This window comes from Rattus norvegicus, chromosome 17 (assembly GCF_021556685.1).
Source record: "Rattus norvegicus strain SHRSP/BbbUtx chromosome 17, alternate assembly SHRSP_T2T, whole genome shotgun sequence".
Lineage (NCBI taxonomy): Eukaryota > Metazoa > Chordata > Mammalia > Rodentia > Muridae > Rattus > Rattus norvegicus.
The window spans coordinates 82,122,955-82,145,001 of record NC_141550.1 but is presented as its reverse complement, the minus strand read 5'-3'; the positions used below and the strand labels follow the sequence as shown (position 1 = coordinate 82,145,001).

The following is a 22,047-nucleotide window of genomic DNA, read 5'->3' as shown; positions in this document are numbered from 1 at the left end:
CGTCATGAAATTATTTCAAATACTTCCTGGAACTTTTTTTCCTCATTTCCTCTTTCCCTACCCTTCATTGAGATGATTCTTGACTTCAGGGACAACAGCTAATTAAAGAATAATGTGTTCTTCAAATGTTAGTGTATACTGTTCAAGTAACCCAGGTCTTCGCAGAGGCACCCTTGTTTAATGCATCTCTCACACAGACTCTTGAATCACACGCTCTAGCAGAAGGCCCCTAACTCTCTTAGAGTGCAATGTTTGCCTTATGTCTGACACTGTTTATATATGTTTGTATATATTATGTAACTTGTTTAATGTGCACTATGCTGGCTGTATGGGGCTTTTCCCTGCTCTGTGGCAATTTAACAATCCGTTTCAGTGACAGGGACAGCACTAACAGATAACGTGCATTAAACCCTGACAGATCCATGCAAACCGAGTGGTAGTGTATACCAAGCACCTGGCATCTTCGTTTACTCTGCAGGAGTGTTCATAGACTTACATTAAAAAAAAAATCAGCCCAAGGCTAGGAAATTCTTTTAATGCAACTTAAGTATGCTTCTTTTAAAAAAGAAGAAAATGGCTTTCAGTCCATGAAAACTGAAGGTAAGATTTTATGAATATGAAGCAATAGCTCCCTAAAATATCTTAATTAGAATAATGTAGGAGTTCTTAAAGGCTGGGAAAGCTGAATGTCAGGACATTAACACGTGTTATAAAGATTTACCGTAATCTATGTGCGTGAGTGTTTTGTCTGCATATATGTGTAAATTCCACAAGTATGCTGGGTTTAGGAAAGGGCATTGGGTCCACTGGAACTGGAGTTAGAGATGGTTATGAGTCACCAGACAGGTGCTGGGAACCGGACCCGATTTGTCTGGAAGAGCGGCCAGTGCTCCTAACCCCTGAGCTGTTTTCCCAGCCTCCATAATACACTTTAACAACATTTACTATGCTCCCCAGGGAAATTTCAAAACAACTCTTAGTAATAAATAGACATCAGGGGCTGGAGAGATGGCTCATTGGTTAGGATCACTGGCTGCTCTTCCAGAGGTCCTGAGTTCAATTCCCAGCACCCACCTGGTGGCTCACGACCATCTATAAAGGGATCTGATGCCCTCTGCTGGCATGCAGGTGTACATGCAGCAGAGCACTCACATATTGAATAAAAAAAAACTTTAAAAATAAGATTGCAAGAGGTTAAAAAAGATTTAAAAAATAACTAGATACTAGGATAATATTTTTACATCAGTGGCACTTATAATTGAGAGTACTTGATATTATTTTTCTCTTAAGATATCAAATCGATTAATGACATCGCTATTAACTCACTCAGCAAGTTTCTTCCTCCCTAGACAACACCAAGATAAACAACTTGTTCTATGTTAAATATGAGTAGACATTAATGTAAAATGGATTACAAAATGTTTTCCCAAACATAGGTTTAAAATTTTCTAAACGACAATATGATTATATATATATATATATATATATATATATATATATATATATATATTGTTTCAGGTATGCTAGTTTGCATGTGTATGTATGCTTCTGTGTATCTATGCTTGTGTGTGTGAGTATAAGTATGTACGTGCTTGAGTGTATGGTATGTATGTATAGTGTGTGTGTATGCTGTGTTTATGTCTGTATGTGTCTTTGTGTGTGAATATGTGTATATGCTTCTGTGTATATGCTTGTGCATGTGTCTGCATGTGTGAGCATGTCTGCATGTGTGCATGTGTGTATATGCCCATGAGGTTGGGAGTTGTGTATGCTTGGGTGTGTGTATGCTCGGTATTGGTGGTGTGTGTGTGTGTGTGTGTGTGTGTGTGTGTGTGTGTGTGTGTACAGAGGCTTGTAGTTGATTGAGGTTGGAGATTTTCACTAACCCTGGAGCTGACCTATCCAGTTATCCTGGCTAGCCAGTGAATTCAGGGAACCCTCGTTCTCTGCCTCCCCAGGGCTGCTGGTGTGACAGACATGGTCCTGGTGTTTGATGTATGTGGGCCCTGGGGATTCGAACTCAGATCCTCATGCTTACATAGCAGGCATTTCACCAGCTGAGCCATCTCCACAGACATAATCACTGGGTTTTAAAAAATACAGAAGAAAGCTTTACATTTAATAATATTCAACGGAGAAAGCAGGTTTAGCAAAAGGAAGATGGAAGGAAAGATAAATGTTTTAGAGGCAAGAATTAAATTCCAATATGCTGTCGTACTTCACTTAGCAGGCAGAAGGCTCCAGTTGGGACATGTTGAAATGTGTCACCAGTGTAAGTGTTGAGGGATGGTAGGTCCTTTAAGAAGTGCTTGAGACATGGGGCTCCTGCCCTCACGGTGAGTTAACACCATTCTCACAAGGGCTAATTCTCAGGAAGTCAGTAACTGGGTGCAGAGAGTTAAGCCACTGAGATAGCTTCCCCAACTCCTCTTTACTTTTGCTTCTTCCCTTTCTGTGTGGCTCCTCTCCTAACCAGGAGCCAAGAAAGCAGGGGAATAGCAGCCCTCTGCTGCTGGGCAAATACAATGTCCATGCTATTGACCCTTGAACTTGTCTGGGCACACCACCCACCCTCAAGGACTCTGTCCTAACAACTGGGGCAGCTTTCCTGTCCTCTTTTTGTAACTTTACCACCTTGAAGAATATATTTTTTGTTCCTTGACAATGTCATTGATGTATACAATGTACTTTGATCATGTCCACTTCCAATGTCTCTCATCCCAATTTCACCTGGAAATGTCAAAACACATCTCCCTCCTGCCTCACACTCCTCTCTCTCTCTGTCTCTCTCTGTCTCTCTCCCTCTCCCTCTCTGTCTCTCTCTGTCACTATCTCTCTCTGTCTCTCTCCCTCTCCCTCTCTGTCTCTCTCTCTCTGCCTCTCTCTCTCTGTCTCTCTCTCTCTGTCTCTGTCTGTCTCTCTAACTTCCATTTTTCATTATACATGCTTTTCTCTGTTTTAAGAGAATATATCTTACATTTATCTTAAAATATATTTTGATCACATTCATTCCCCTCCCCTAACTTCCCTTCTAACCTCCCTACTCACCCAACTTCATGTTATTTCTCCCGCTCAAAATATAAAATCAAAACAAAAAAAATAGACCAAAAAAATCAAACAAAACAAACAGCACACATAAAAAAACCATGGGGTCTATTTTATGTTGGCCAACTACTCCCTCCTGAGCATGGGGCTTGTTGGATGATAAACCCCATGTTCCTTAGAGAAAAGCCAGTTTTCTCTAATGGACTGATTCTCTCAGCAGGTATCAGTTGCAAGAGAGCTTCTTAGTATGGGATGGGACTTTGTGTTCATTTCCCCTTCAACATGCTGAGATTTTTTTTTCTAGCTTTTTTTCTAGCTTTTTTTCTAGCTTTTTTTCTGCATGTCTTATACATGTTATCACAGTCTCTGTGAATTTATATGTTATGTTTAAAAGATACCATTTCCTTAGAGCTATCTACCACCTCTCCGTTTTATAATCTTCCAGCCTGCTCATCTACAGTCTTGAGGGAAGGGATTTGATAAAGATATCACATTTGGGACGCAGTGCTCCAAAATGTCTCCCTCTGCACATCCTCCAGTTGTGTAGTCTCTGTGTTAATTACCATCGAAGGCCAGAAGAAGCTTCCCTCTGTCACATGACCTTTCAAACATCCTTTTAAATAGGAACCCTGCAAGATCTAATTGGTGCTTCCCTCTTGCGCATGCGTACGAGGTCATCTATCAGGACATGGGCAGTCTACTAGTGGCCACGCCTCCAAAGATAAATGATACCCCATCCGAAAGTCATCAACTGCCAATCTTCGTCATCTCGGGATGGAGCTTTGTGACTGCCTCCTCTAACCATGCTGGAGTTTTAAATAGGTTGACCCTGTGTCATTTTCGGGCAGGCGACCATAGCTACCTTGAGTCCATGAGAGCAACTGCCTGGTCCTATCAAGAGCACAGCCTTTCAAACACCCCTCCTTGTCCTGCAACTCCACTCCGTCTTCTACAACGGTCCGTGAGCCCTAGGACCTGGAGGTGCTAGAAGTGGGCCGGCTGATGAGATAGTTCTCCCATTTAGGACTGAGCACTCACTTGATAGTCATTCTTTTCTTGTCAACACTCTGACCAGCTCAGAGTCTCTGCATTAACTGTGGCCTACTCTGCTGTGCCTTAGTGATGCAGGGTGGTGAGCGCCTCTTGAAACATCTGTGTCATGAGCTGCCCATCTTCTGCCACCTTTCCTGAGATTTACTCTTAGGCACCTCCCTCGACGACTGTGCTCAGATATTCTAGTCAACTTGGTCTCTCTCCTGTGAATTCTTGGCTGTGTTCACTTCTGACTGAAAACGTTTTCTGTCTCTGATATCTCAGCAAAACTCTGTTAACAAGCTTTTCTTCTCCCTTTTATGATTTTCTTTTGCTCTGCTGGGTTTTTTATTAATTGTGTTATTTATTTACATTCTCGACATTGCCACCACTTCTAGCCCCTCCCACAGTTCCTCATCCCATTCCCTGTTCCCCTTGCCTCCAATAGGGTGCTCCACCTCCCCCCTTTCCTGGGGCCTCAAGTCTTTATAGGATTAGGCACATTCGCTCCCACTGAGGCCAGACAAGGCAGCCCTCTGCTACATATGTGCTAGGGCCATGAACCAGCCCATAAATGCTCTTTGGTGCTTCAGTCTCTGGGAGCCCCCAGGGGTCTGGCTTCGTTGAGACTGCTGGTCTTCCTATCAGGTTGCCACCATCCCCTTCAGCTCCTTCAATCCTTCCCCTAATTCCTCCATGGGGTCCCCAACTTCAGTCCAATGGTTGGTTGTAAATATCTGCATCTGTCTCAGTCAGCTGCTGGTAGAGCCTCTCAGAGGACAGCCATGCCAGGCTCCTGTCTGGCATGTATGTAAACATATCATAGCATCCATAATAGTGTCAGGCTTTGGTGTCCTCCTCATGAGAAGGATACAAAGTTGGGCTGGTCACTGGACAGCCTTTCCCTCAGTCTCTTCTCCGTTTTTTGTCCCAATGGTTTTTTTAGACAGGAACAATTCTGGGTCAGATAATTTGATGGTGGTTTGGTTACCCTGACCCTTCACTTGGGGCTCTGTCTATCTACTGGAGATGGTCCCTTCACGTTCCCTCTACCCACTGTTGGGTATTTCAGCTAAGGTCATCCCCATTGAGTCCTGGGAGTCTCTCAAATCCCAGGTCTCTGGAACTTTCTAGAATGTCACTGCCCACCCCCAGAACCTGTGTCTCCCTTGATTATTTTATCCCCCATTCTAAGTGGGACTAAAGCATCCTCACTTGGCCCTTCCTTCTTGTTACAGTCTGTGGGTTGTATCCTGGGCATTCTGCTCTTCATGGCTGCTATCCACTTATCAGGGAGTGCACACCATGCACGTCCTTTTCGGTCTGAATTACCTCACTCAGGATGATAGTTTCCAGTTCCATCTGCCTGCCAAATTCATCATGTCCTCATTTTTTAATAGTTCTGCTCTGTTTTGATGCAAATTCTCACTATGCAGGCTAACTTTCCGTTCTCCAACCTCAGGCTCCTGGCATTTGGATTATGGGGTGCACCAATGTGCCTGTTTCTATCATACTAATGAAAAGAAGCCATTCAGATTTCCCGAGAAGCATTTCCTAGGCCACCCACTACAGGAAACCAGAGCCACCTGATAGAAAGGCTTTGAAATGATCAAGATACTCTCCTGCAGCCTACCAAATGTTGGCACACTTTCCAGATCCCCTCTATAAAACCTACCCCTACCCAAATGCTCAACATCACAGAGCAAACAAATAATTTTTCTACTTTTTTATAATCACTTATATGACCATTTTCTTGGATAGTATTATTTTTATTACAAATACACATTTTATGACATCAAAACCATATTGAAATTTAAATAGGGTTCCCCCTAGAGATGTGTGTGTGTGTGTGTGTGTGTGTGTGTGTGTGTGTGTGTGTGTGTGTGTACTGGCTTGAGTATTGAGTTGCCATTTAAAACATGACTTTTTAAGGAGAAATGCTGCTTTAATGCCAAATATCTCCCCAAACCCTCTGAAATCTGACCTGTGCACAAACAAAGAGGTGTTCCAAATTCAACATAAGCCTTAATGTCTTCTTACATGTACGCAAGGGTCCAGTCAGTCTGACCTCAGCAGGCCTCAGGTTTCACAATAGAAGCTGGCTATTCTATCAAGCTACTTCAATGTCTCCCAAGTTTCAGGAAGGGACACTGAGTGCCTTTATAAGGCACCAGCATAATAATCCTAACCCATGGACACTGTCGGCAACAATCAGCCATCATCTCGCCCACATCCACCTTACTTGTTGCCCAAACACAGAACATCATCAGCCAAGAGGAGCCAGGGTGACCACACAGACACGGCAAGACAGCAGTGCATTCTTTAATCTCACTGTAGATGTCTTCCTAACCAAGCTAGATTCACTTAGCTTCGTCTGTCAAGGCTCAGAGTCTGAGGAGAAGTATAAATGGGAAGAGAAGAAGCAGTTACACAGCTCCAATTTTTCTCACTTAAGGAACACTGATGCCCAGCTGAGGTCAACACAGAGCGATGGACTCCTTCCCACAACTTGCACATTGACAGTCCAATCTGAAGGTTGGGGTTCTATAATGCAGGGGTTCTCTTTGCCTCCTGGGATAGGTTACCGGTCTTCTATAAGCTCCTGAGAAGGAGCAGATACCCATGAAGGTTCTGCCTACATGAATCATGGTCTAGGTCAGAAAGAAAAGATTTTAATGTGGCAGTGTCTCTCCATTCCGACATCTAAAACATTTTGAAGCATTCAACCATCTGTAGCATTCAGACCAACCCATTAAATCTAATTTGTTCCAGATCCTTCTTGGAATAAGATTTTAGAGTTGAGAAAAGTTTGTTTCTCAACTATACTAAAGATGGTAAAATAATTGTTTTTTTTTTTCAAACTGCCAATTTTGTTATTTTGGTGGACTTTATCCTGGGGGTTGGATAGCCTTTCAAACATGCTATGATCTTTAGATAAGATGAGGTTGAAAGAGGAAACCCAGCCAAGGAACCACAAGTTTCATGAAGAATAAAGGTTTTTAAGTTTTTCGATGGGCAAGATTGTGCAATAAACAGTCGAAGTATGAGCTGACCAGGGTCAGGAACATGGCTGAAGAATGTGACTCTGTGCTTGGGGAGACAGGCAAAGATTCTGAGAGCCAGCCCGCATTAGAACCCCAGAATGCTTCCCAGGAATAAGTTCACAAAAAAGGAGAGCCCCCAGGTATAAAGGGGCTTGCAGAGATGAGAGTAGGAAGCCGTCATCCTAAGCACAGCCCTTGGAGGTATGGAAAGAGGTGGCCTCTGAGTCTCTCCTTGCAAGACTGAGCCCACAGGAAGTCCAAATTACAAGCAGATCATACATATCATACAAACAGGGATGGCGGAAACCCAGAACCCGTGCGTCTGCCAAGGATTAGAGGCCTCAGATAGTTTTCTAGACTCAAGTGGCCAGCAGACAGTGGTTTGGCAAATTTGCATAGTTTGTCTTATCCTTAAGAGTACTTTCTTTTCGTTAACCGCCCCCGTGTACTGGTTCCCATCAACTCAAAACTGGGAGACATTTGTTAGTTCAAAAAAAAAAAAACACCAAGCCCTGGCCCAGTCCCACCCAACCCCCTCCACCCTCTGCCCAACCTTTAAAATGAAGACATAGAGAAAAAGAAAAGAGCTTGGAGCTGGCCTTTGTCATTACCTATCCACTTCTTTTTGTGCCTTTTGGAGCCATTTTAAAGGGCTTGAATATTTGCAGCCACGGTTTGTTTCACGGCAGCAGCACTGGTGGATGGCTGTGATTTACCCCTGTAATCGTCAGGTGTGGGCTGCAAGCACCACCTCCTCCTTTGAGGCCAGCAATGGCTTCAGTTTGGGAGAGATAGCCCTCTTGGCTCTGGTTCTCTTATCCAGTTAGGATGCTGAAGGTGCCTTCTGTGCTTACTACTGAACTTATCTCTCTCATGCTAGTCTAATGCTACCACCCCTCAGTAATTACTCCCTCCAGCTCTTAACAATACCTTTTTTTTTTTAAAAAAAAATCTATTTAGTATATATAAGTACACTGTCGCTGTCTTCAGACACACCAGAAGAGGGCATCTGATCTTATTACAGATGGTTGTGAGCCACCACGTGGTTGCTGGGAATGGAAATGGGGAAGAGCGCAGTCAGAGCTCTTAACCACTGAGGATCCAACTCTTAACCACCAAACAGAGCTGATTCTCTAAACAATGCCTTCAGTTTTGCTCGTTGAGAATGTCTTCAGCCTTGTCTACATGTGCATGCATGCTTATGCATGTGAGCCTGTAAGTGCATATCCATGTGGGTAGATGCATGCGTGTGTGCATGTGTGCGTGTGTGCATTGACAAAGATTCTCATTATATAGTCCAGGTTGGTTTCAACCTTAAAATCCTCCTTCTTAGTTCTAAAAAATGTTGGTATTATTATAGGCATAGACCACCAATCCTGGGCATTGATGCATATTTGAAAAAAGCAATAACAATGATTAACAGCAATAACAATGGCAGAAAGGACAAGCACCTGAGCACAGACCCACTAAGATCTGGATGCATTTGCTGATGAGGGGGAGAAGAAGAAATAGTCAGAACCCTGGAGCTTCCTGGCCAGCTACCCTAGCCTACTGACCGCGTTCCAGGCCGATGAGTGACCTCTCTCAACCAACATGTATGTGGAAGGTGCCTGAGGAATGACACCTGAGGCTGTTCATTGACTGCCACTCGCATGCACACACAGGTGCCACCGAGCACCCACATGCATGCACATGTAACACATATAACATATATGTGAACACACATCATATGCATGTACATCCCATAGAAATAATACAACGGGGAAAAAACACATCCAAAGACTAAGGAAACATCAACACCATTGGTGGAGTGCAATGGCTCTTCTAGGTAGCCTGTGAGTAACTCTCTCAGGAAGAAAAAAGGTGCGTTTCCCTCTGCACACAAATCCTTAACATGTATGACTTAATTGTAGGGTGCACTGGCCCTCTAGGCTGTTCTGCAGATTTAATTATAGTCCATGAGTATAGTCTGTTCTTTCATGCATGCTAGGAATACCTAAAGTCCAAAGGCACATCACAAACAAGAGAAGCGAGGGATAGTGTTTAAGTCTGGCTTCACAGGTCAATCGGTCTCATTTAGTGCTGACCTCCTTCTTCAAATTCCATTTTTCTAACTGCACTGCACATTCTGACCACATATTGTTCCTCTTAATCTGCAAACTTAAGCGGAAACCAGAATAAGGAGTCTGGGGGGCGGGGGTATTGTGAAAACACAAAGGTCTTGTTGGGGTCAAATTCTGACGAGCAGCTGGAGAAAGATGCATATTTACTAACAGTTATTTCCTTGTTGCAGAAAGCTGTTTGCATTTTCTTAGGCAGTCACTGTGATGTTTACTTGGAGATTCTCACAGCACTGAACCAATTCAGTCTCGACTTGTGTGCTTGCCTCACCCGGATGCTCAGAGAGCAGCCTCCCTCACCTCTAACGATCTCAGGCCAAGGAAATGCATGGTCTGTGAGACCATGGCCAGCTCAAAAAGAGACTCCACTATCCATCTAGAAAATGAATTTTAATTGTTGTTTGCATTCCTTAGATAACTTCTCCCTTCTTAAGTTTTATTTTGTGAAATATTTTCTGGAATGCTATTTGAGAAAACTGCCTTTGTAAGCTGCTTGAAGACCTTCTGTCTGCAAAACAGTGGCATGAGAAGAAGGGGGCAAGTCCCACCGCCCCCTGTCTTGCAGGAGCGTTGTTTTCTAGCTCACAGGAAGACCTGTACTTCCTCCAGAGACCATGTATTAATATTGCCAAATTATAATATACTGCAGTACATGTGTTTTCTTTAATCTCCACATAAGTCACATCAGATGAAACCACACAAAGAATAGTTGGCTCAGGGCCATTGGTTTATTAATACTGATAACAATCATAGGTTAAAAAATGGGAATAAAGAATCACAACTAGAGACTAGGAAGATGGCGTAGCCAGTATAATGCCTGCATGCAAACACAAGGCTGTGAGCTTAATGCCAAGAACCTATGTAAAGAAGGCAGATATATGTGGTGGTACATACTGGTCATCTCCAGTGGGAAAGAGTCAAAGACAAGCACATCCCTGGAGTTTGCTGCTATGCCTACCTAGCCTACTGGAAAAGCTCTGGGCCAAGACTAGGTCTCAAACAAACAAACAAACAAACAAACAAACAAACGAAGAAACAAAGCAAAACAACCCCAGGAAACCCCATGGTGGACAATATCTGAGAAACCATAGCCAGCAGTGGCTGTGGCCTCAATGTGCATGTGCACAGTCATACGTGCCTGCTCATGTGGGTGTGTATGTGCACACAGATAATCATGACCCAGTTTTTCCAGTAGTTCCACTCTGTGTTTTAGCTTCTAGAGGCTGGGGTAGGAGACTGCAAGTTTAAAGTTTGTCTGAGCTACAACATGAGGCCCTGTCTCAAATAAAGAAAAAGAAAAGAAAGAGAAGTTACACCTAATAAATCTGAAAGCCATGACAGGAGACACATACAGAAAGTATAATAGGAAACATATGAGGAATTAGGGATTTACATGATTCTTAATTGTCTGTTGAGCTCAGTTTTTCTAATCTTGAGCTGTAAATACATTTCTATCAGATCCTCCATTTCTGTGCATCTGTAAACAACCTCCTCCTGGCAGGAGGTTCATCCTCTTGGCAGGCCCAGGCTCTGTCATTGTCTTAGGAGACTCCAACATTCCTGGAGCTGACACTTCTGGGTTCTCACCTCACTCTATCCATTCAGTGCACCATCCCAAAGCTTGGCAAAGCCATTGGTCTTGAACATATGCGATGGTTTGCATATGCTCAGCCCGGAGTGGCACTAGTAGGAGCTGTGGCCTTGTTGGAGTAGGTGTGTCACCATGGGTGTGGGCTTTAAGACCTATTCTTCTACCTATTCTGCTAGCAGCCTTCAGATGAAGATGTAGGACTCTCAGCTCCTCTTGCATAATGCCTCCCTGGATGCTGCTATGTTCTTGCCTTGGTGATAATGGACTGAACCTCTGAACCTGTAAGCCAGCCCCAATTAAATGTTGTCCTTATAAGACTTGCCTTGGTCATGGTGTCTGTTCATAGCAGTAAAATCTTAACTAAGACAACATGTTCTCTAGATAGCTTACCTTGCTGTACTCAACATCCCCTTTGTTATCCATTCTCCTAACCTTGTATTGGCCTTACTTCCTCTCTCTAGCAAACCTATTCTGTCTTACTTTGAAGCAGTTTAGCCCAGCCCAGCCCACCTTTGAGGCTACCATTTGGCCAAATTTTCTTTCCAGTTATGCTGAGAAGGCGAGATGACTTACCTGGACATTTTTTTTTTAGAAGTAACCATGATCTTTCTTCTGTAGTCTCTAAACCCCTGCCCTGAAACCCTTGCCAGACATAGTTCACAGTCCAGCTTCTTCACTCTTTAGCTGGTGGTCCCATGTTTGCCCACTGGCTGAAGCATCTATGTGGCCATTCTTCTCACAAGGAAGCTCTATCCTTGTCACTGTTCAAGTTGGCGTCTCCAATCCATTGCACTCTTTGTCCTCCCTTTCATTTTCCTTCACGTTATTATTGATAGTGCCCTGAAGACAAGTATGTCTTCAAAAGTTCAATTCCCACATCACCGAATCCAGCTCACGATCTGGACCTTCTGATATCCTCTTTCTCATCTTCAGCTTCTCTCTGCAGCACTTTTACAGAAAAGCCATTCCTTCTGGCAGCTCCAGGACTAATTTTTTCTACATCAAATGTCCCATTTCCTTTTCCTGTGTTTTCGATCTCTTCTCTACCATCTCTTCCTCCATCATCAAAATAAAAAGTAAGCCAAATAATTTGACCTATGTTTTTTTCAAGAATGGACTCCTTGCCCTCCCACTTAAGGTTCATTTCAACTTGAAAATTAGTTTTTGTTTGCTTGTCTGCTTGGTTGGTAGCTGCTTCTCTTCTGTTTCTGATTTCTCCTCCTCCTCCTCCTCCCTCTCCTCCTCTTCTTCCTCCTCCTCCTCTTCTTCTTCTTCACAGGACTTCACAATGCAGCCCTGGTTACCAGAAATTATCTCTGTAGACTCTGACATGGAAAGAAACTTCTTTAACATGGCCAAGGGACATCATCTGATACCTTTCCAAATAATTGTTCCTTTATCCAAATCTTCTTGAGTGATTATAATTCAATTTTCACCTGCAGACTCTCCCACTCAGGAAAGGACATGCACAAATTCTTAGCAGACAACATTCAGTCAATACTTAAAATGTTCCTCACCAAGTTTTCCTCTTCTTCTAGATCTATGTGACCTAGAGGCCCGTTTTTTGCAAATTTTCTTTACTTTCCTGCTGGACTTTCCCATCCGATATCCCTGTGTGAGTTTTTCTTGTTAGATATCCTTTCTCTGCCTGTTTCTGGTGTTTCCTAGGAGCATGCCTGTAACTCTGCTTCTCACTTTATCTTTCCTCATGGAGACCAGCTAGTGGCCATTGTGAATAGTCCTGATGGTTACTTACAGGCCATGGAAGTCATGTGTGATATGAGATGGAGGCCCAGGGCTTCACGGTAGTGCAGCTCAGGAGTGGAAACCAGCTATGACTCTATAGAGCAGAAATCAAAGTGATCTTGGTGAAATGAATCTGGAGAAGCCAACAGATGCAAAATTCAGCATGTCATGACATAAAGAGTTTGGATTTCATTGCTCTGTCTGGGAAAGTCTTCTAGACCACTGACTCTCTCAACCTGTGGGTCACACACCCTTTGGGATCACATATCACATATCCTTCATATCAGATATTTATATTACAATTCATAACAGTAGGAAAAGTATAGTTAGAAAGTAGCAATGATGTAATTTTACGGCTGGGGGTCACCACAACATGAGGAATGTTATTAAAGGGTTGCAGTGTTAGGAAAGATGAGATCCACTGCTCTAGAACATTATCTACACTGAGCATCATTGTTTTATCTTTTGTGGTACATTGCACATCTGTAATGCCAGAATTTCTTCTTTCATTCCAGACATGACTGTATTAGTGTTATTCCCATCACATACAGACAAACCGATAAAAGAAAGGCTTAGTATTCAGGGTGGAAGAAGGGGCAGGTTTCTATATTCAGTTGGTCATAGGTGTTTCCAATCTTTTGTCATTGGGAGACAACACTGTGATCTACCAAGTTAAGTTTACACTTGAGAACTGCATAAACAAATTATTGAAGAAACTAATCTTATAATGTTTTAAGAATATTTACTACTTGATGCCAGACTTCATAGTTTTTCATGCAGCTTATGTCCCATGAGCTGTAGGTTGGCCACACCTACAAGCAAATAATGTCACTAGGATGTTGTCTATGATCAGGCAGAAGCTGTGCTTAGCAGGGACGTTGAGATGAAAGTTACCAGTTCTAGAATACTAACTAAGGGTAGAAAGCAAGCCATCCTACAGCAGTGTGTGCATTGGAAAACTCTTGCCCTTGGGGCACAGCTCTCCTCAGAAACACTTCACATGATCATGGGAGCATGGTCAAAATCATGAAGACAACAGTCTGAAGACCACATCAAGCTATTCCCCACCTCAGGGTTTATCTTTCCTCACAGAAGCTGCCTCCATGTAGCCAGTCCCCCTTCATCATGAGGGGAAAGCGATAAGAGTAACTCAAGTCTACAAAGTCAGAATCTTGGTTTTTACCCTTATGGAGAAATTAGTTTTCCTGAAAAATCTCATTCTCACAAGATAAATTTTCCAAGAATGTGCTCTCCCACTCTTCACAGATTCCTGGAACAGAAAAGTGGACTGGCTTAGGATTTGTCAGCCTGAGTCATTTTGGTGTTGAATGTGCCAATGGTAAAGCCCAACCTTTGTGAGCACTCATGTGAACCTAGTTCAGTCACCCAGCAAGAATTTCATCTTTTTCTTTTCATATATGAAATAAAGAATATAAACATAAAAAAGCTCACCAGAAATATCATCATCATCTTAGCAAGCCAGCAAACACCCAGAGACTTGGGTGATACACACTTACAATACCAACACTTGGGAGAGAGAGGCAGAGAGATAGGAGTTCTAGGTTATCTTTGGCTATGTAACAAGTACAAGGCCAACCTAGGCTATGTGAGGACCTGAAGTTTGATTAGGAGTTGAGGTGAAGAGAAAGGTGAAATCTGTGAATGTAGTTATGTGTGATGATTCCTGCTTTCCCTCTGCAGCCTGCTGCCTCCCCAGAGGATACCCCTGAGCTCAGCGCCTTCTTAAGAAATGCTACAATTCCCCATCTTGTCAGGAAGAGGGATGTGCCAGTGGTCCAGCCCCACAGACAGAGCCCGGCAAAAATACTGGTAAGTTGTTGTCACATACACAGGACTGAAGGGAAACTCTGGATTAGGTAGAATTTCTGGGTATAAAGGTTTTTAACTTCAAGCTTGCTTTTAGTCTCCTTCAGTGCTCAGATATTCCTGACAGTTTGGAGCAGCATGTATTGTAAAAGATTTAAGGACTGTTTATAATATAAACTTTATATTTATCTAAATCTACCATGAAGGCCACTTCAGAGAAGACAGGAGGAAGGGCAGGAATAATAATATTCATATATGGCATTATGATTGTCTTAGGTTTTGCTGCTGTGATCAGACACCATGACTAATGCAAGTCTTATAAAGGACAGCATTTAATTGGGGCTGGTTTACAGGTTCAGAGGTTCAGTCCATTATCATTAAGGCAGGAACATGGCAGCATCCAGGCAGGCATGGTGCAGGAGGAGCTGAAAGTTCTACATCTTCATCTGAAGGCTTCTAGAAGAATACTGACTTCCAGGCAGCTAGGATGAGGGTCTTAAAGCCCACACCCACAGTGATATACCTACTTCAACGAGCCCACACCTACTGCAAAGGGGCCACACTTTCTAATAGTGCAACTCCCTGGGCTGAACATATACAAACCATGACAATAGTGAATTCCATTGTTTTGTAGATTAATTTTAAAAGTCAATTTTAAGTCATACAGGTTCAGTTGTTAGCCTACCCAGAGGCGCTGATCTATGCAGATGGAGTGAGTACCGAGGGCCCCATCTGCCCAGTGTGTCTTTATAATGTCACACTTATCCCCGAATCTCAAGAGGCTTGTTCAAAAGAGGCAAGAACTGTGTGCTCAAGGAAACTAACTCAGCTCGCAGTCCTATGCACCTCCATGTTTGTTGAGGCACCACTTACAAGAACCCAGCTACAGAATCAGCCTAGGTACTTGTCAACACATGAATGGATAAAGGTGTAAACAATGGAGCCCTGTAGTTCCCTGAAGAAGAATGAAATCAAGTCATTTGCAGGAAAATCAATGGAACTAAAGGACATTTTATTGAGCAAAATAACCTCCACAGAAAGCAAGAATTTCATCCTTTTCATTCCTTATGTGATATATAGAATGTAAAAATTAAAAGCTCACCAGGAATCCCATCATCATCTTAGCAAGCCAGCCAACACCCAGGGACTTGGATGATGCACACTTATAAGCCCAACACTTGGGAGAGAGAGGCAGAGAGTTCAATTCTAGGTTATCTTTGGCTACATAGCAAGTTCAAGGCCAACCTAGGCTATGTGAAGACCTGAGATTCAAGTAGTAAAGGAACTGCTGAACAGTGTGATGGACTAAGGAGTGGGATGGCAAAAGAGGAGGGGAGCTGGTAGGCAGATGAGACTAAAGCATGATATCTGCATTGTATGAGGAGTCACAGTGAGCGCCAATAGCGAATATGCATCAACTTAAAAAGACCGAGTAGCAAAAGGATGTGAAGAGAAACCAGCATCGTTTTTATGAGGAAATCTGTTGCTTTGTATTTGTATGTATTAGTCAACACACAATAAAATCTCCCTCTAGAAAAAGAAATAGTGAATTCAGGTTTTCTGGGATGAAACATGAGGTACAGAAGGGCTCTGGGATTAGCCTGACCTTAGTCAGGACTTTGCAGAACTGTGAGCCAGTGTCAGCATTTTTTTTTTATGCAAGGCCCTTATGTACCCCAGTGTGAGTTGTCATCTTATCCCCTCACAAGAATGTTCATCCTCTTTCCTGACCATGTAGCAAAGGCTCAAATCAACCTTTAGTTCATCCATGGGTGTTTCACAGATTGGATGGACCAGTCAGCTACGGGTGCATTCTTGAATTCTGCAGAAGTCAGAGACCACCAGAAATCTCTTTCAAGCATACCCAGGGACTTAGAGTAGGGACAGGCTGGGAACCTTGTGCCTTGATAAAACAGAGGCTTCGTTCCCAACAGCTGCACCGAAGAAGCCCAACCCGGATGTTCATTAACGTATGCTGATTCCAACTGAAGCTACAACCTCAGGCTAAGAGTTTCCTATCCAAAGTCACAAACAGAAAGGAGAGAGAAAAAGAGGGGTGTTGGAGGGGAGATCTTCATCGGGAAGCTTCAGGACCAAGGAAAATATGGGGAAAGGATGGTAAAGATAGAAACCTGAGCCAAAGAGAGTTCTACAGCTGTTTCCACAGGGGCAGCAGTCACCACACTGACCAGGCAAGGAGCCAGGAAAACCCTAAACTGATTCTGTTGTCCTTTACTCAGAAATGCAGAATGAGTACAAGACTCCCCTGGACACACCAGTGTGCTGATTCCCATAGCTCTTTCCCTACCTCTCTACCTGTCCAAAACCCACAGAATATGTGTGCTTTTCCCTGCGTTGCCTCCCCCGAAGGTCAGCACCTGACTCAGTGACCCTGTGAGCAAATGCCTCAGGGATGAATTCACAGAACCACTAGTGTTACTTTTGAAGTCGGATTCAAATGCCCTCAGAATGCCATTCTCTTGGCTCCTACTCCTTCTCTTTGGCCCTCGATCCTCCTAACTCTCAACCCAATTATAAAAAAATATCTACTGCACAGATTAAAAGATAGCTTGAACACTGACCAAACTCATTAGCCACCACATTCACTGAATTGAAAATATGATGTCCATCCAGTGAACACCATTGTTCTAGCCAGTCATAAAACTGACATCATTCAAGGTAGCTAAAGGGAGTGAATCTGTGTCCAAGGATCTGAGTCTAGGGGCACAAGCTAGGGTCTGGAAAACCAACCAAACCCTTTTATTCACCTCAGACCAGAGGATGGTGTCGTCCCCCTTTGTGGGTGATCTTCCCATCTGGATGCTCCACAGGCACACCCACAGGTCTTGCCAAATCTCCTAGGGGATTGCAAATTTAGTCAGGAATGAGTAACCTTCACAAATCTTGGTTTACAGAATTGAAAAGTTAAACGTAATACTTCGCAACTGGTAAAGGAGAGAATAGTGGTATCAATGAATGCCGATGATTGTTTGCTCCCTGTTGCAGGATATTTGGTCACACTGTGAATTCCAAGATTGTATTATTTACTGAAAATCCTGTTTCTAGTTGTGGTGTGGCTCAGGCCTCAGTGCACACCTTTAGCCCCTCTGGCTGGAATACAGACACACCCTTACTACACACCTTTAATCCAAACAATGAAGATACAGTTAGTTTGTAGAAAGCACCATATTTAAAAGTGAAGTCAAATTGAGTGGCAGACAAAATGACCAACCAGAGAAAGATTTGATAGAATAGGATATACTCAATGCTCATAAGAAAAGTGATAAAAATCAGCTGAGGGTAGGGGATGGAGAAAGGGAGGCAGTTTTACCTGGAGAGTTTTACAGAGACAGGTTGAGTAAAAAACAGGCTACACATGGGAGACAAATGAAGCAGAGGCTAGGAAGGAGCTAAAAGTTTAGAACAGATTGCCAAAGTTAGTATGAGGTCAAGCAGAGCAATTCAGGAAAGGCCAAGAGAGAGAAGCCAGAATGAATCAGTCAGCTTGGAGAGGAGTTTTAAGCAGAACCTCTAAGTTGAACCAGCCAGCCAGATATTAGAAAGAACAAGAAAGAGTGAGATTATTCAGCAGTAAATCTCAAGAGACTGGAAGCGTTCTAGGCCTAGATAAGATTGTGCTGAGGCTAGAAGCTTCCAGAACTAGGCCTAGGTTGGCAGGCAAGAGGTAGTAAGCCTCTGACACAACAATTACATCAGGAGATTAAAAGATACATTTACAGCTTCTAACCAAAGTGGAGGATTCACTGAATCTGAAGAGCATCTTGTCCCCTCAAGCAAATTAGTTCAATTGTGGGATGGGTGGAGTATTAGAGAGACAAGAGAGGGAGAGGGAAAGGGAGGGGGGAGGGCCTGGACTCCTAAAATGACTAGGGAGTCTTATGTAATTATGTCTTGGAGCTGGAGAGATGGTTCACCCTGAAAAGTGGTTTCTTATCAAGTGTGAGGCCCTAATTTTGATCCTCAGATCCCATGTAAAATAATCAAGTATGGCGATGTGTGTTGATCCCAGTACTGAGGAGACAGGCAAATGAGATGCCCAAAGCTCACTGCCAAGCCTAGCATCTTGGTAAGCTTCAGGTCAGTGAGAGACATTATTTAGAAGGTGGGCAGTACCTGAAGAATAACACCTGAGGTGACCTCTGGTCTACACATGCATATGCACACATGTACACACACACACACACACACACAGGGAGAGAGAGAGAGAGAGAGAGAGAGAGAGAGAGAGAGAGAGAGAGTTATGTGATATCCATCTATTTCTTCTTAAAGAAAAAAATACAGGAGAAAAGCTTACAGCAGATTATTATTTAAAGGCCTGAACATTTGTAAGCCTATACAATGACTTTTAACATGTTAGAGAAGACAATCCATATATTGTCCTTCTTAGACTAAATTAATAAAGTGGTGTGCTGTCATTAATGAAGGCTCACATCTATAGAATGCTATTAAGTACAGCAGAGATGAGAGGAGCCCATTGGGAAACCAATATCTAGACTTTTACAGAGGTAAACGTTTGTAAAAACAAGACTCAATTCCTCTTGTAAATATTACTTTGTGCATGAATCTTCAGTACAAGGGTGGTAGAGATACATAAATGGAATTCTCTTAAAATTGCATGCATTTATATTGTGGGTCCAATTTCTTCCCTTCTGCTATTTCTCATTAAATATTTTACCATAAATTTCAACTTCTAAATATCATAGGAGCATTTTACTTGCAAATGATTGCCAAGACAGTATTAGTATCTGATTTCAAGCTCATGTTCCGTTCTCCTTTCCTCTTATTGGTTCAAAAGCTACCAACCTTGCAACACCCACCCAGGTCCTTGAATCAGGACAACTCTGGGGAGAGGGTGATTATGCAAAGTTTATTCTAAAATCAAAAGCTAAAGAAGACCTCCTACAGTCTTTGTTTGGTTAAAACAAAGCACTTAATCCCATTCCTGATTAGGAATTTGTAAGTGCAAAATGCCAACATCCTGTGTTGGGATCATAATTTCCAGTTTGCATTTTTTTAAAAAAACAAACCTGTGTATCTCCAACATGGAGACTTAAATATTCTCCCATCTCCAGCCATCTTTGCCTCCCTCTCCTTCAGGCTCCTGCTGCTTCTGTCATGGCTGCCTCCCTCTCCTCCTCTCCAAACTTCTCTCTGTTTCCCTTAGTTACTCAGCTTGCAACAGACATGGATTTCTTTTCTGCATTTGATTCTATTAAGCACCTCCTGAAAACTACCACAGCCCCTCCCTTGCTTTCTCTGCACGTCTTTTCCCTGGTGTCTTCCTACCTCTTGGTTAACCCACCTTAGGTGCTCTTTGGACCTCTTCACTCTCTGTACCTGGAAATTCCACCTCCAGCCTCCTGCTCTCCTCTGTAATAGACTCCACTCTTCTAGGGGGTCCTTCTTTGATTCTACGATCAGATTTCCAGTGCAATCAGGGAGGCATCCTTCTGCACATGACCCGTGGAAAACCAACCGTGCATACCCCTGTATTCACACACCGGGCATATTAATCATCTTTGCCAACACTGGGACCAAAACGCCTTACAGAGCAATTTAAAGGAGGACAGGTTTACTTGCGTGCAGTTTCACAGGGGCTTCAGCGTGTCACAGTGGGGGAGGCAGAGTACCAGGAGACACTCTTTCTGGGTTGTCCAGGAAGTACATAGAAGTCCACATACATAAACAGTCATAACGTAGACAATGCAGTTTGAAACCAAAGGCATCCTTGAAAATACTCCACTAGTGATCACCTCCCAACCAAGTCCTACAAGCGAAAGGTTCTCCAGCCTCCCCAGACAGTGCCACCTGCTGGGAAAGAAGTGTTCAAACCCACGAGCCCGTGGAAACCAGGATCCAATAAGATAGATTTGATAGAATGTCCTCATCTTGAAAACTTTCCACACTGTGTGTCTTGTATTTAAAAGGGGATCCCTGGTAAGATGGGTCAGTGGCTGGTTCAGCAACAGTTGGAACTTGTGAGAGTCTGCTCTATGATTGAGAAATGGATCGGACAGAAGAGAGAGTGTTGGGAAACAATTGCTTGTCAATGAGACAGAAACCGAATCTTTGGGGAGACATGGACTCAAGAGCTCCTTCTGCAGTCTTCCAAGTTTTCCCAGTGCCTCTGTAGTCCTGAGAAATGTCTTCCCAAGTTCCGGGATATGGTTCACTGGCTGCTACAGAAAGATGGGCCCTTAGAGAGGAGCATGTATTTAACTGTATTTATGATCCATGTTTGCCTTTCTGTTAGCAGGGAATTCATTGTTGTACCGTTTCTCATTGTTCTCTGTCTCCGTTATTTCAATGAATTTGTTCTTTCCCTAGATTTCATGGAGCAAATCAGAGTTGCAGGCAAAGCAGCTTGCCTTCTGAGGAAAAAAAGTAATGTCCCCATTGACTCCTTACAGCCATTCAAGGCGCTAATGTCCTGCCTCTGCCTTTGTGCTTTGCAGAACTGTACCAACATTGACTGCTTGCAAATCTCGTGTGCAGTGGGTCGCCTGGGAGGAGGAGAAAGTGCAGTTCTGAAGGTCAGATCGAGATTGTGGGCGCACACATTCCTCCAGGTAATAATGTCACTGACCCACTAACCCGTACCTCACGCACCACTCACCCAGAACCGCTCCACAAGAGCTCACCACCAAGACCCTGTGTAAGAACTTTTCATTTGCACATGTGTATGTGTGCACATGTGCTATTGACGTTGTTGTGCACATATTTCCGGGAGGCCAGAGGTCAATGTCGGTGTCTCCTTCTGTCATCCTCTGTACTTTCTGAGAGAGTCTGTCACCGAACGTGGAGTTTACTAACCCGGCTAAGCTGGCTGGCCACCTCTCCCCAGGGCCCCTCACCACTGCCACCAGCATTGGCATGACAGACATGCACCACTATAAATGGCTTTTTACGTGCATGCTGGGATCCAGACTCAGGTCCTCATGCTTGTTCAGCAAGCAGCCATCTTGACTGAGCCATTTCCCTAACCCTAGTTTTTCATTTTTTTATTTTGGATTTTTTTTTCATTTTTAATTTAAAGATTTTCATTTTTAAAATTTAAGACTTCAAATACTTTCAAAGGGAATGTCTGTAGAAGAGACAGGCCAAGAGCAATTGGTAAAGACATTCAAGCTAAGTGCAAACACAGATACATTCTCTCTCTCTCTCTCTCTCTCTCTCTCTCTCTCTCTCTCTCTCTCTCTCTCTCTCTCTCTCTCCACAACAAAGCTCAACAGACTTCCCTGCTACAGATAGACAAAGCAGCTAGCAATCTTCAAATTCAAAAGATCCAAATTATGCCTGGTTAGAGCCTGTGGTGTACTGCTGCCATCTAAGAGAAACTTTCTAGAACAATCTTCCGGCTTTACTTCCTGGTTGCCTCTTCCAGCAAGAGGGGAATAAAAGCTTAACTCTCCCGAGTTCCTGAGAGTAAGAGGCAAGACTTGGCTCCCTGCTGGATGGCAGGGCCGGGGGCACAGTAGGACCAGTGTGAAGAGTGGAGATGCGGTCCCACATCCAGAAAGCTGAACAAACAGTAGCAAATAAAAAGAAATAACAAGATTATAATAAAAGTTTCTCTTAGACCGCAGGCGTACAACACGGGTCTAGCTAGGCAACCATCGAA

At 43.3% G+C, this 22,047-nt stretch overlaps 1 protein-coding gene across 1 annotated transcript in view; it reads left to right on the top strand.

The window, feature by feature from the left end:
• Positions 1 to 22,047, top strand: part of Itga8 (integrin subunit alpha 8) — a 196,450-nt gene that overhangs the window by 151,059 nt on the left and 23,344 nt on the right. The window contains 2 exon segments of the mRNA NM_001173972.1: positions 14,280 to 14,408; positions 20,882 to 20,995. Of these exon segments, the coding sequence (NP_001167443.1) occupies positions 14,280 to 14,408; positions 20,882 to 20,995 (243 nt within the window).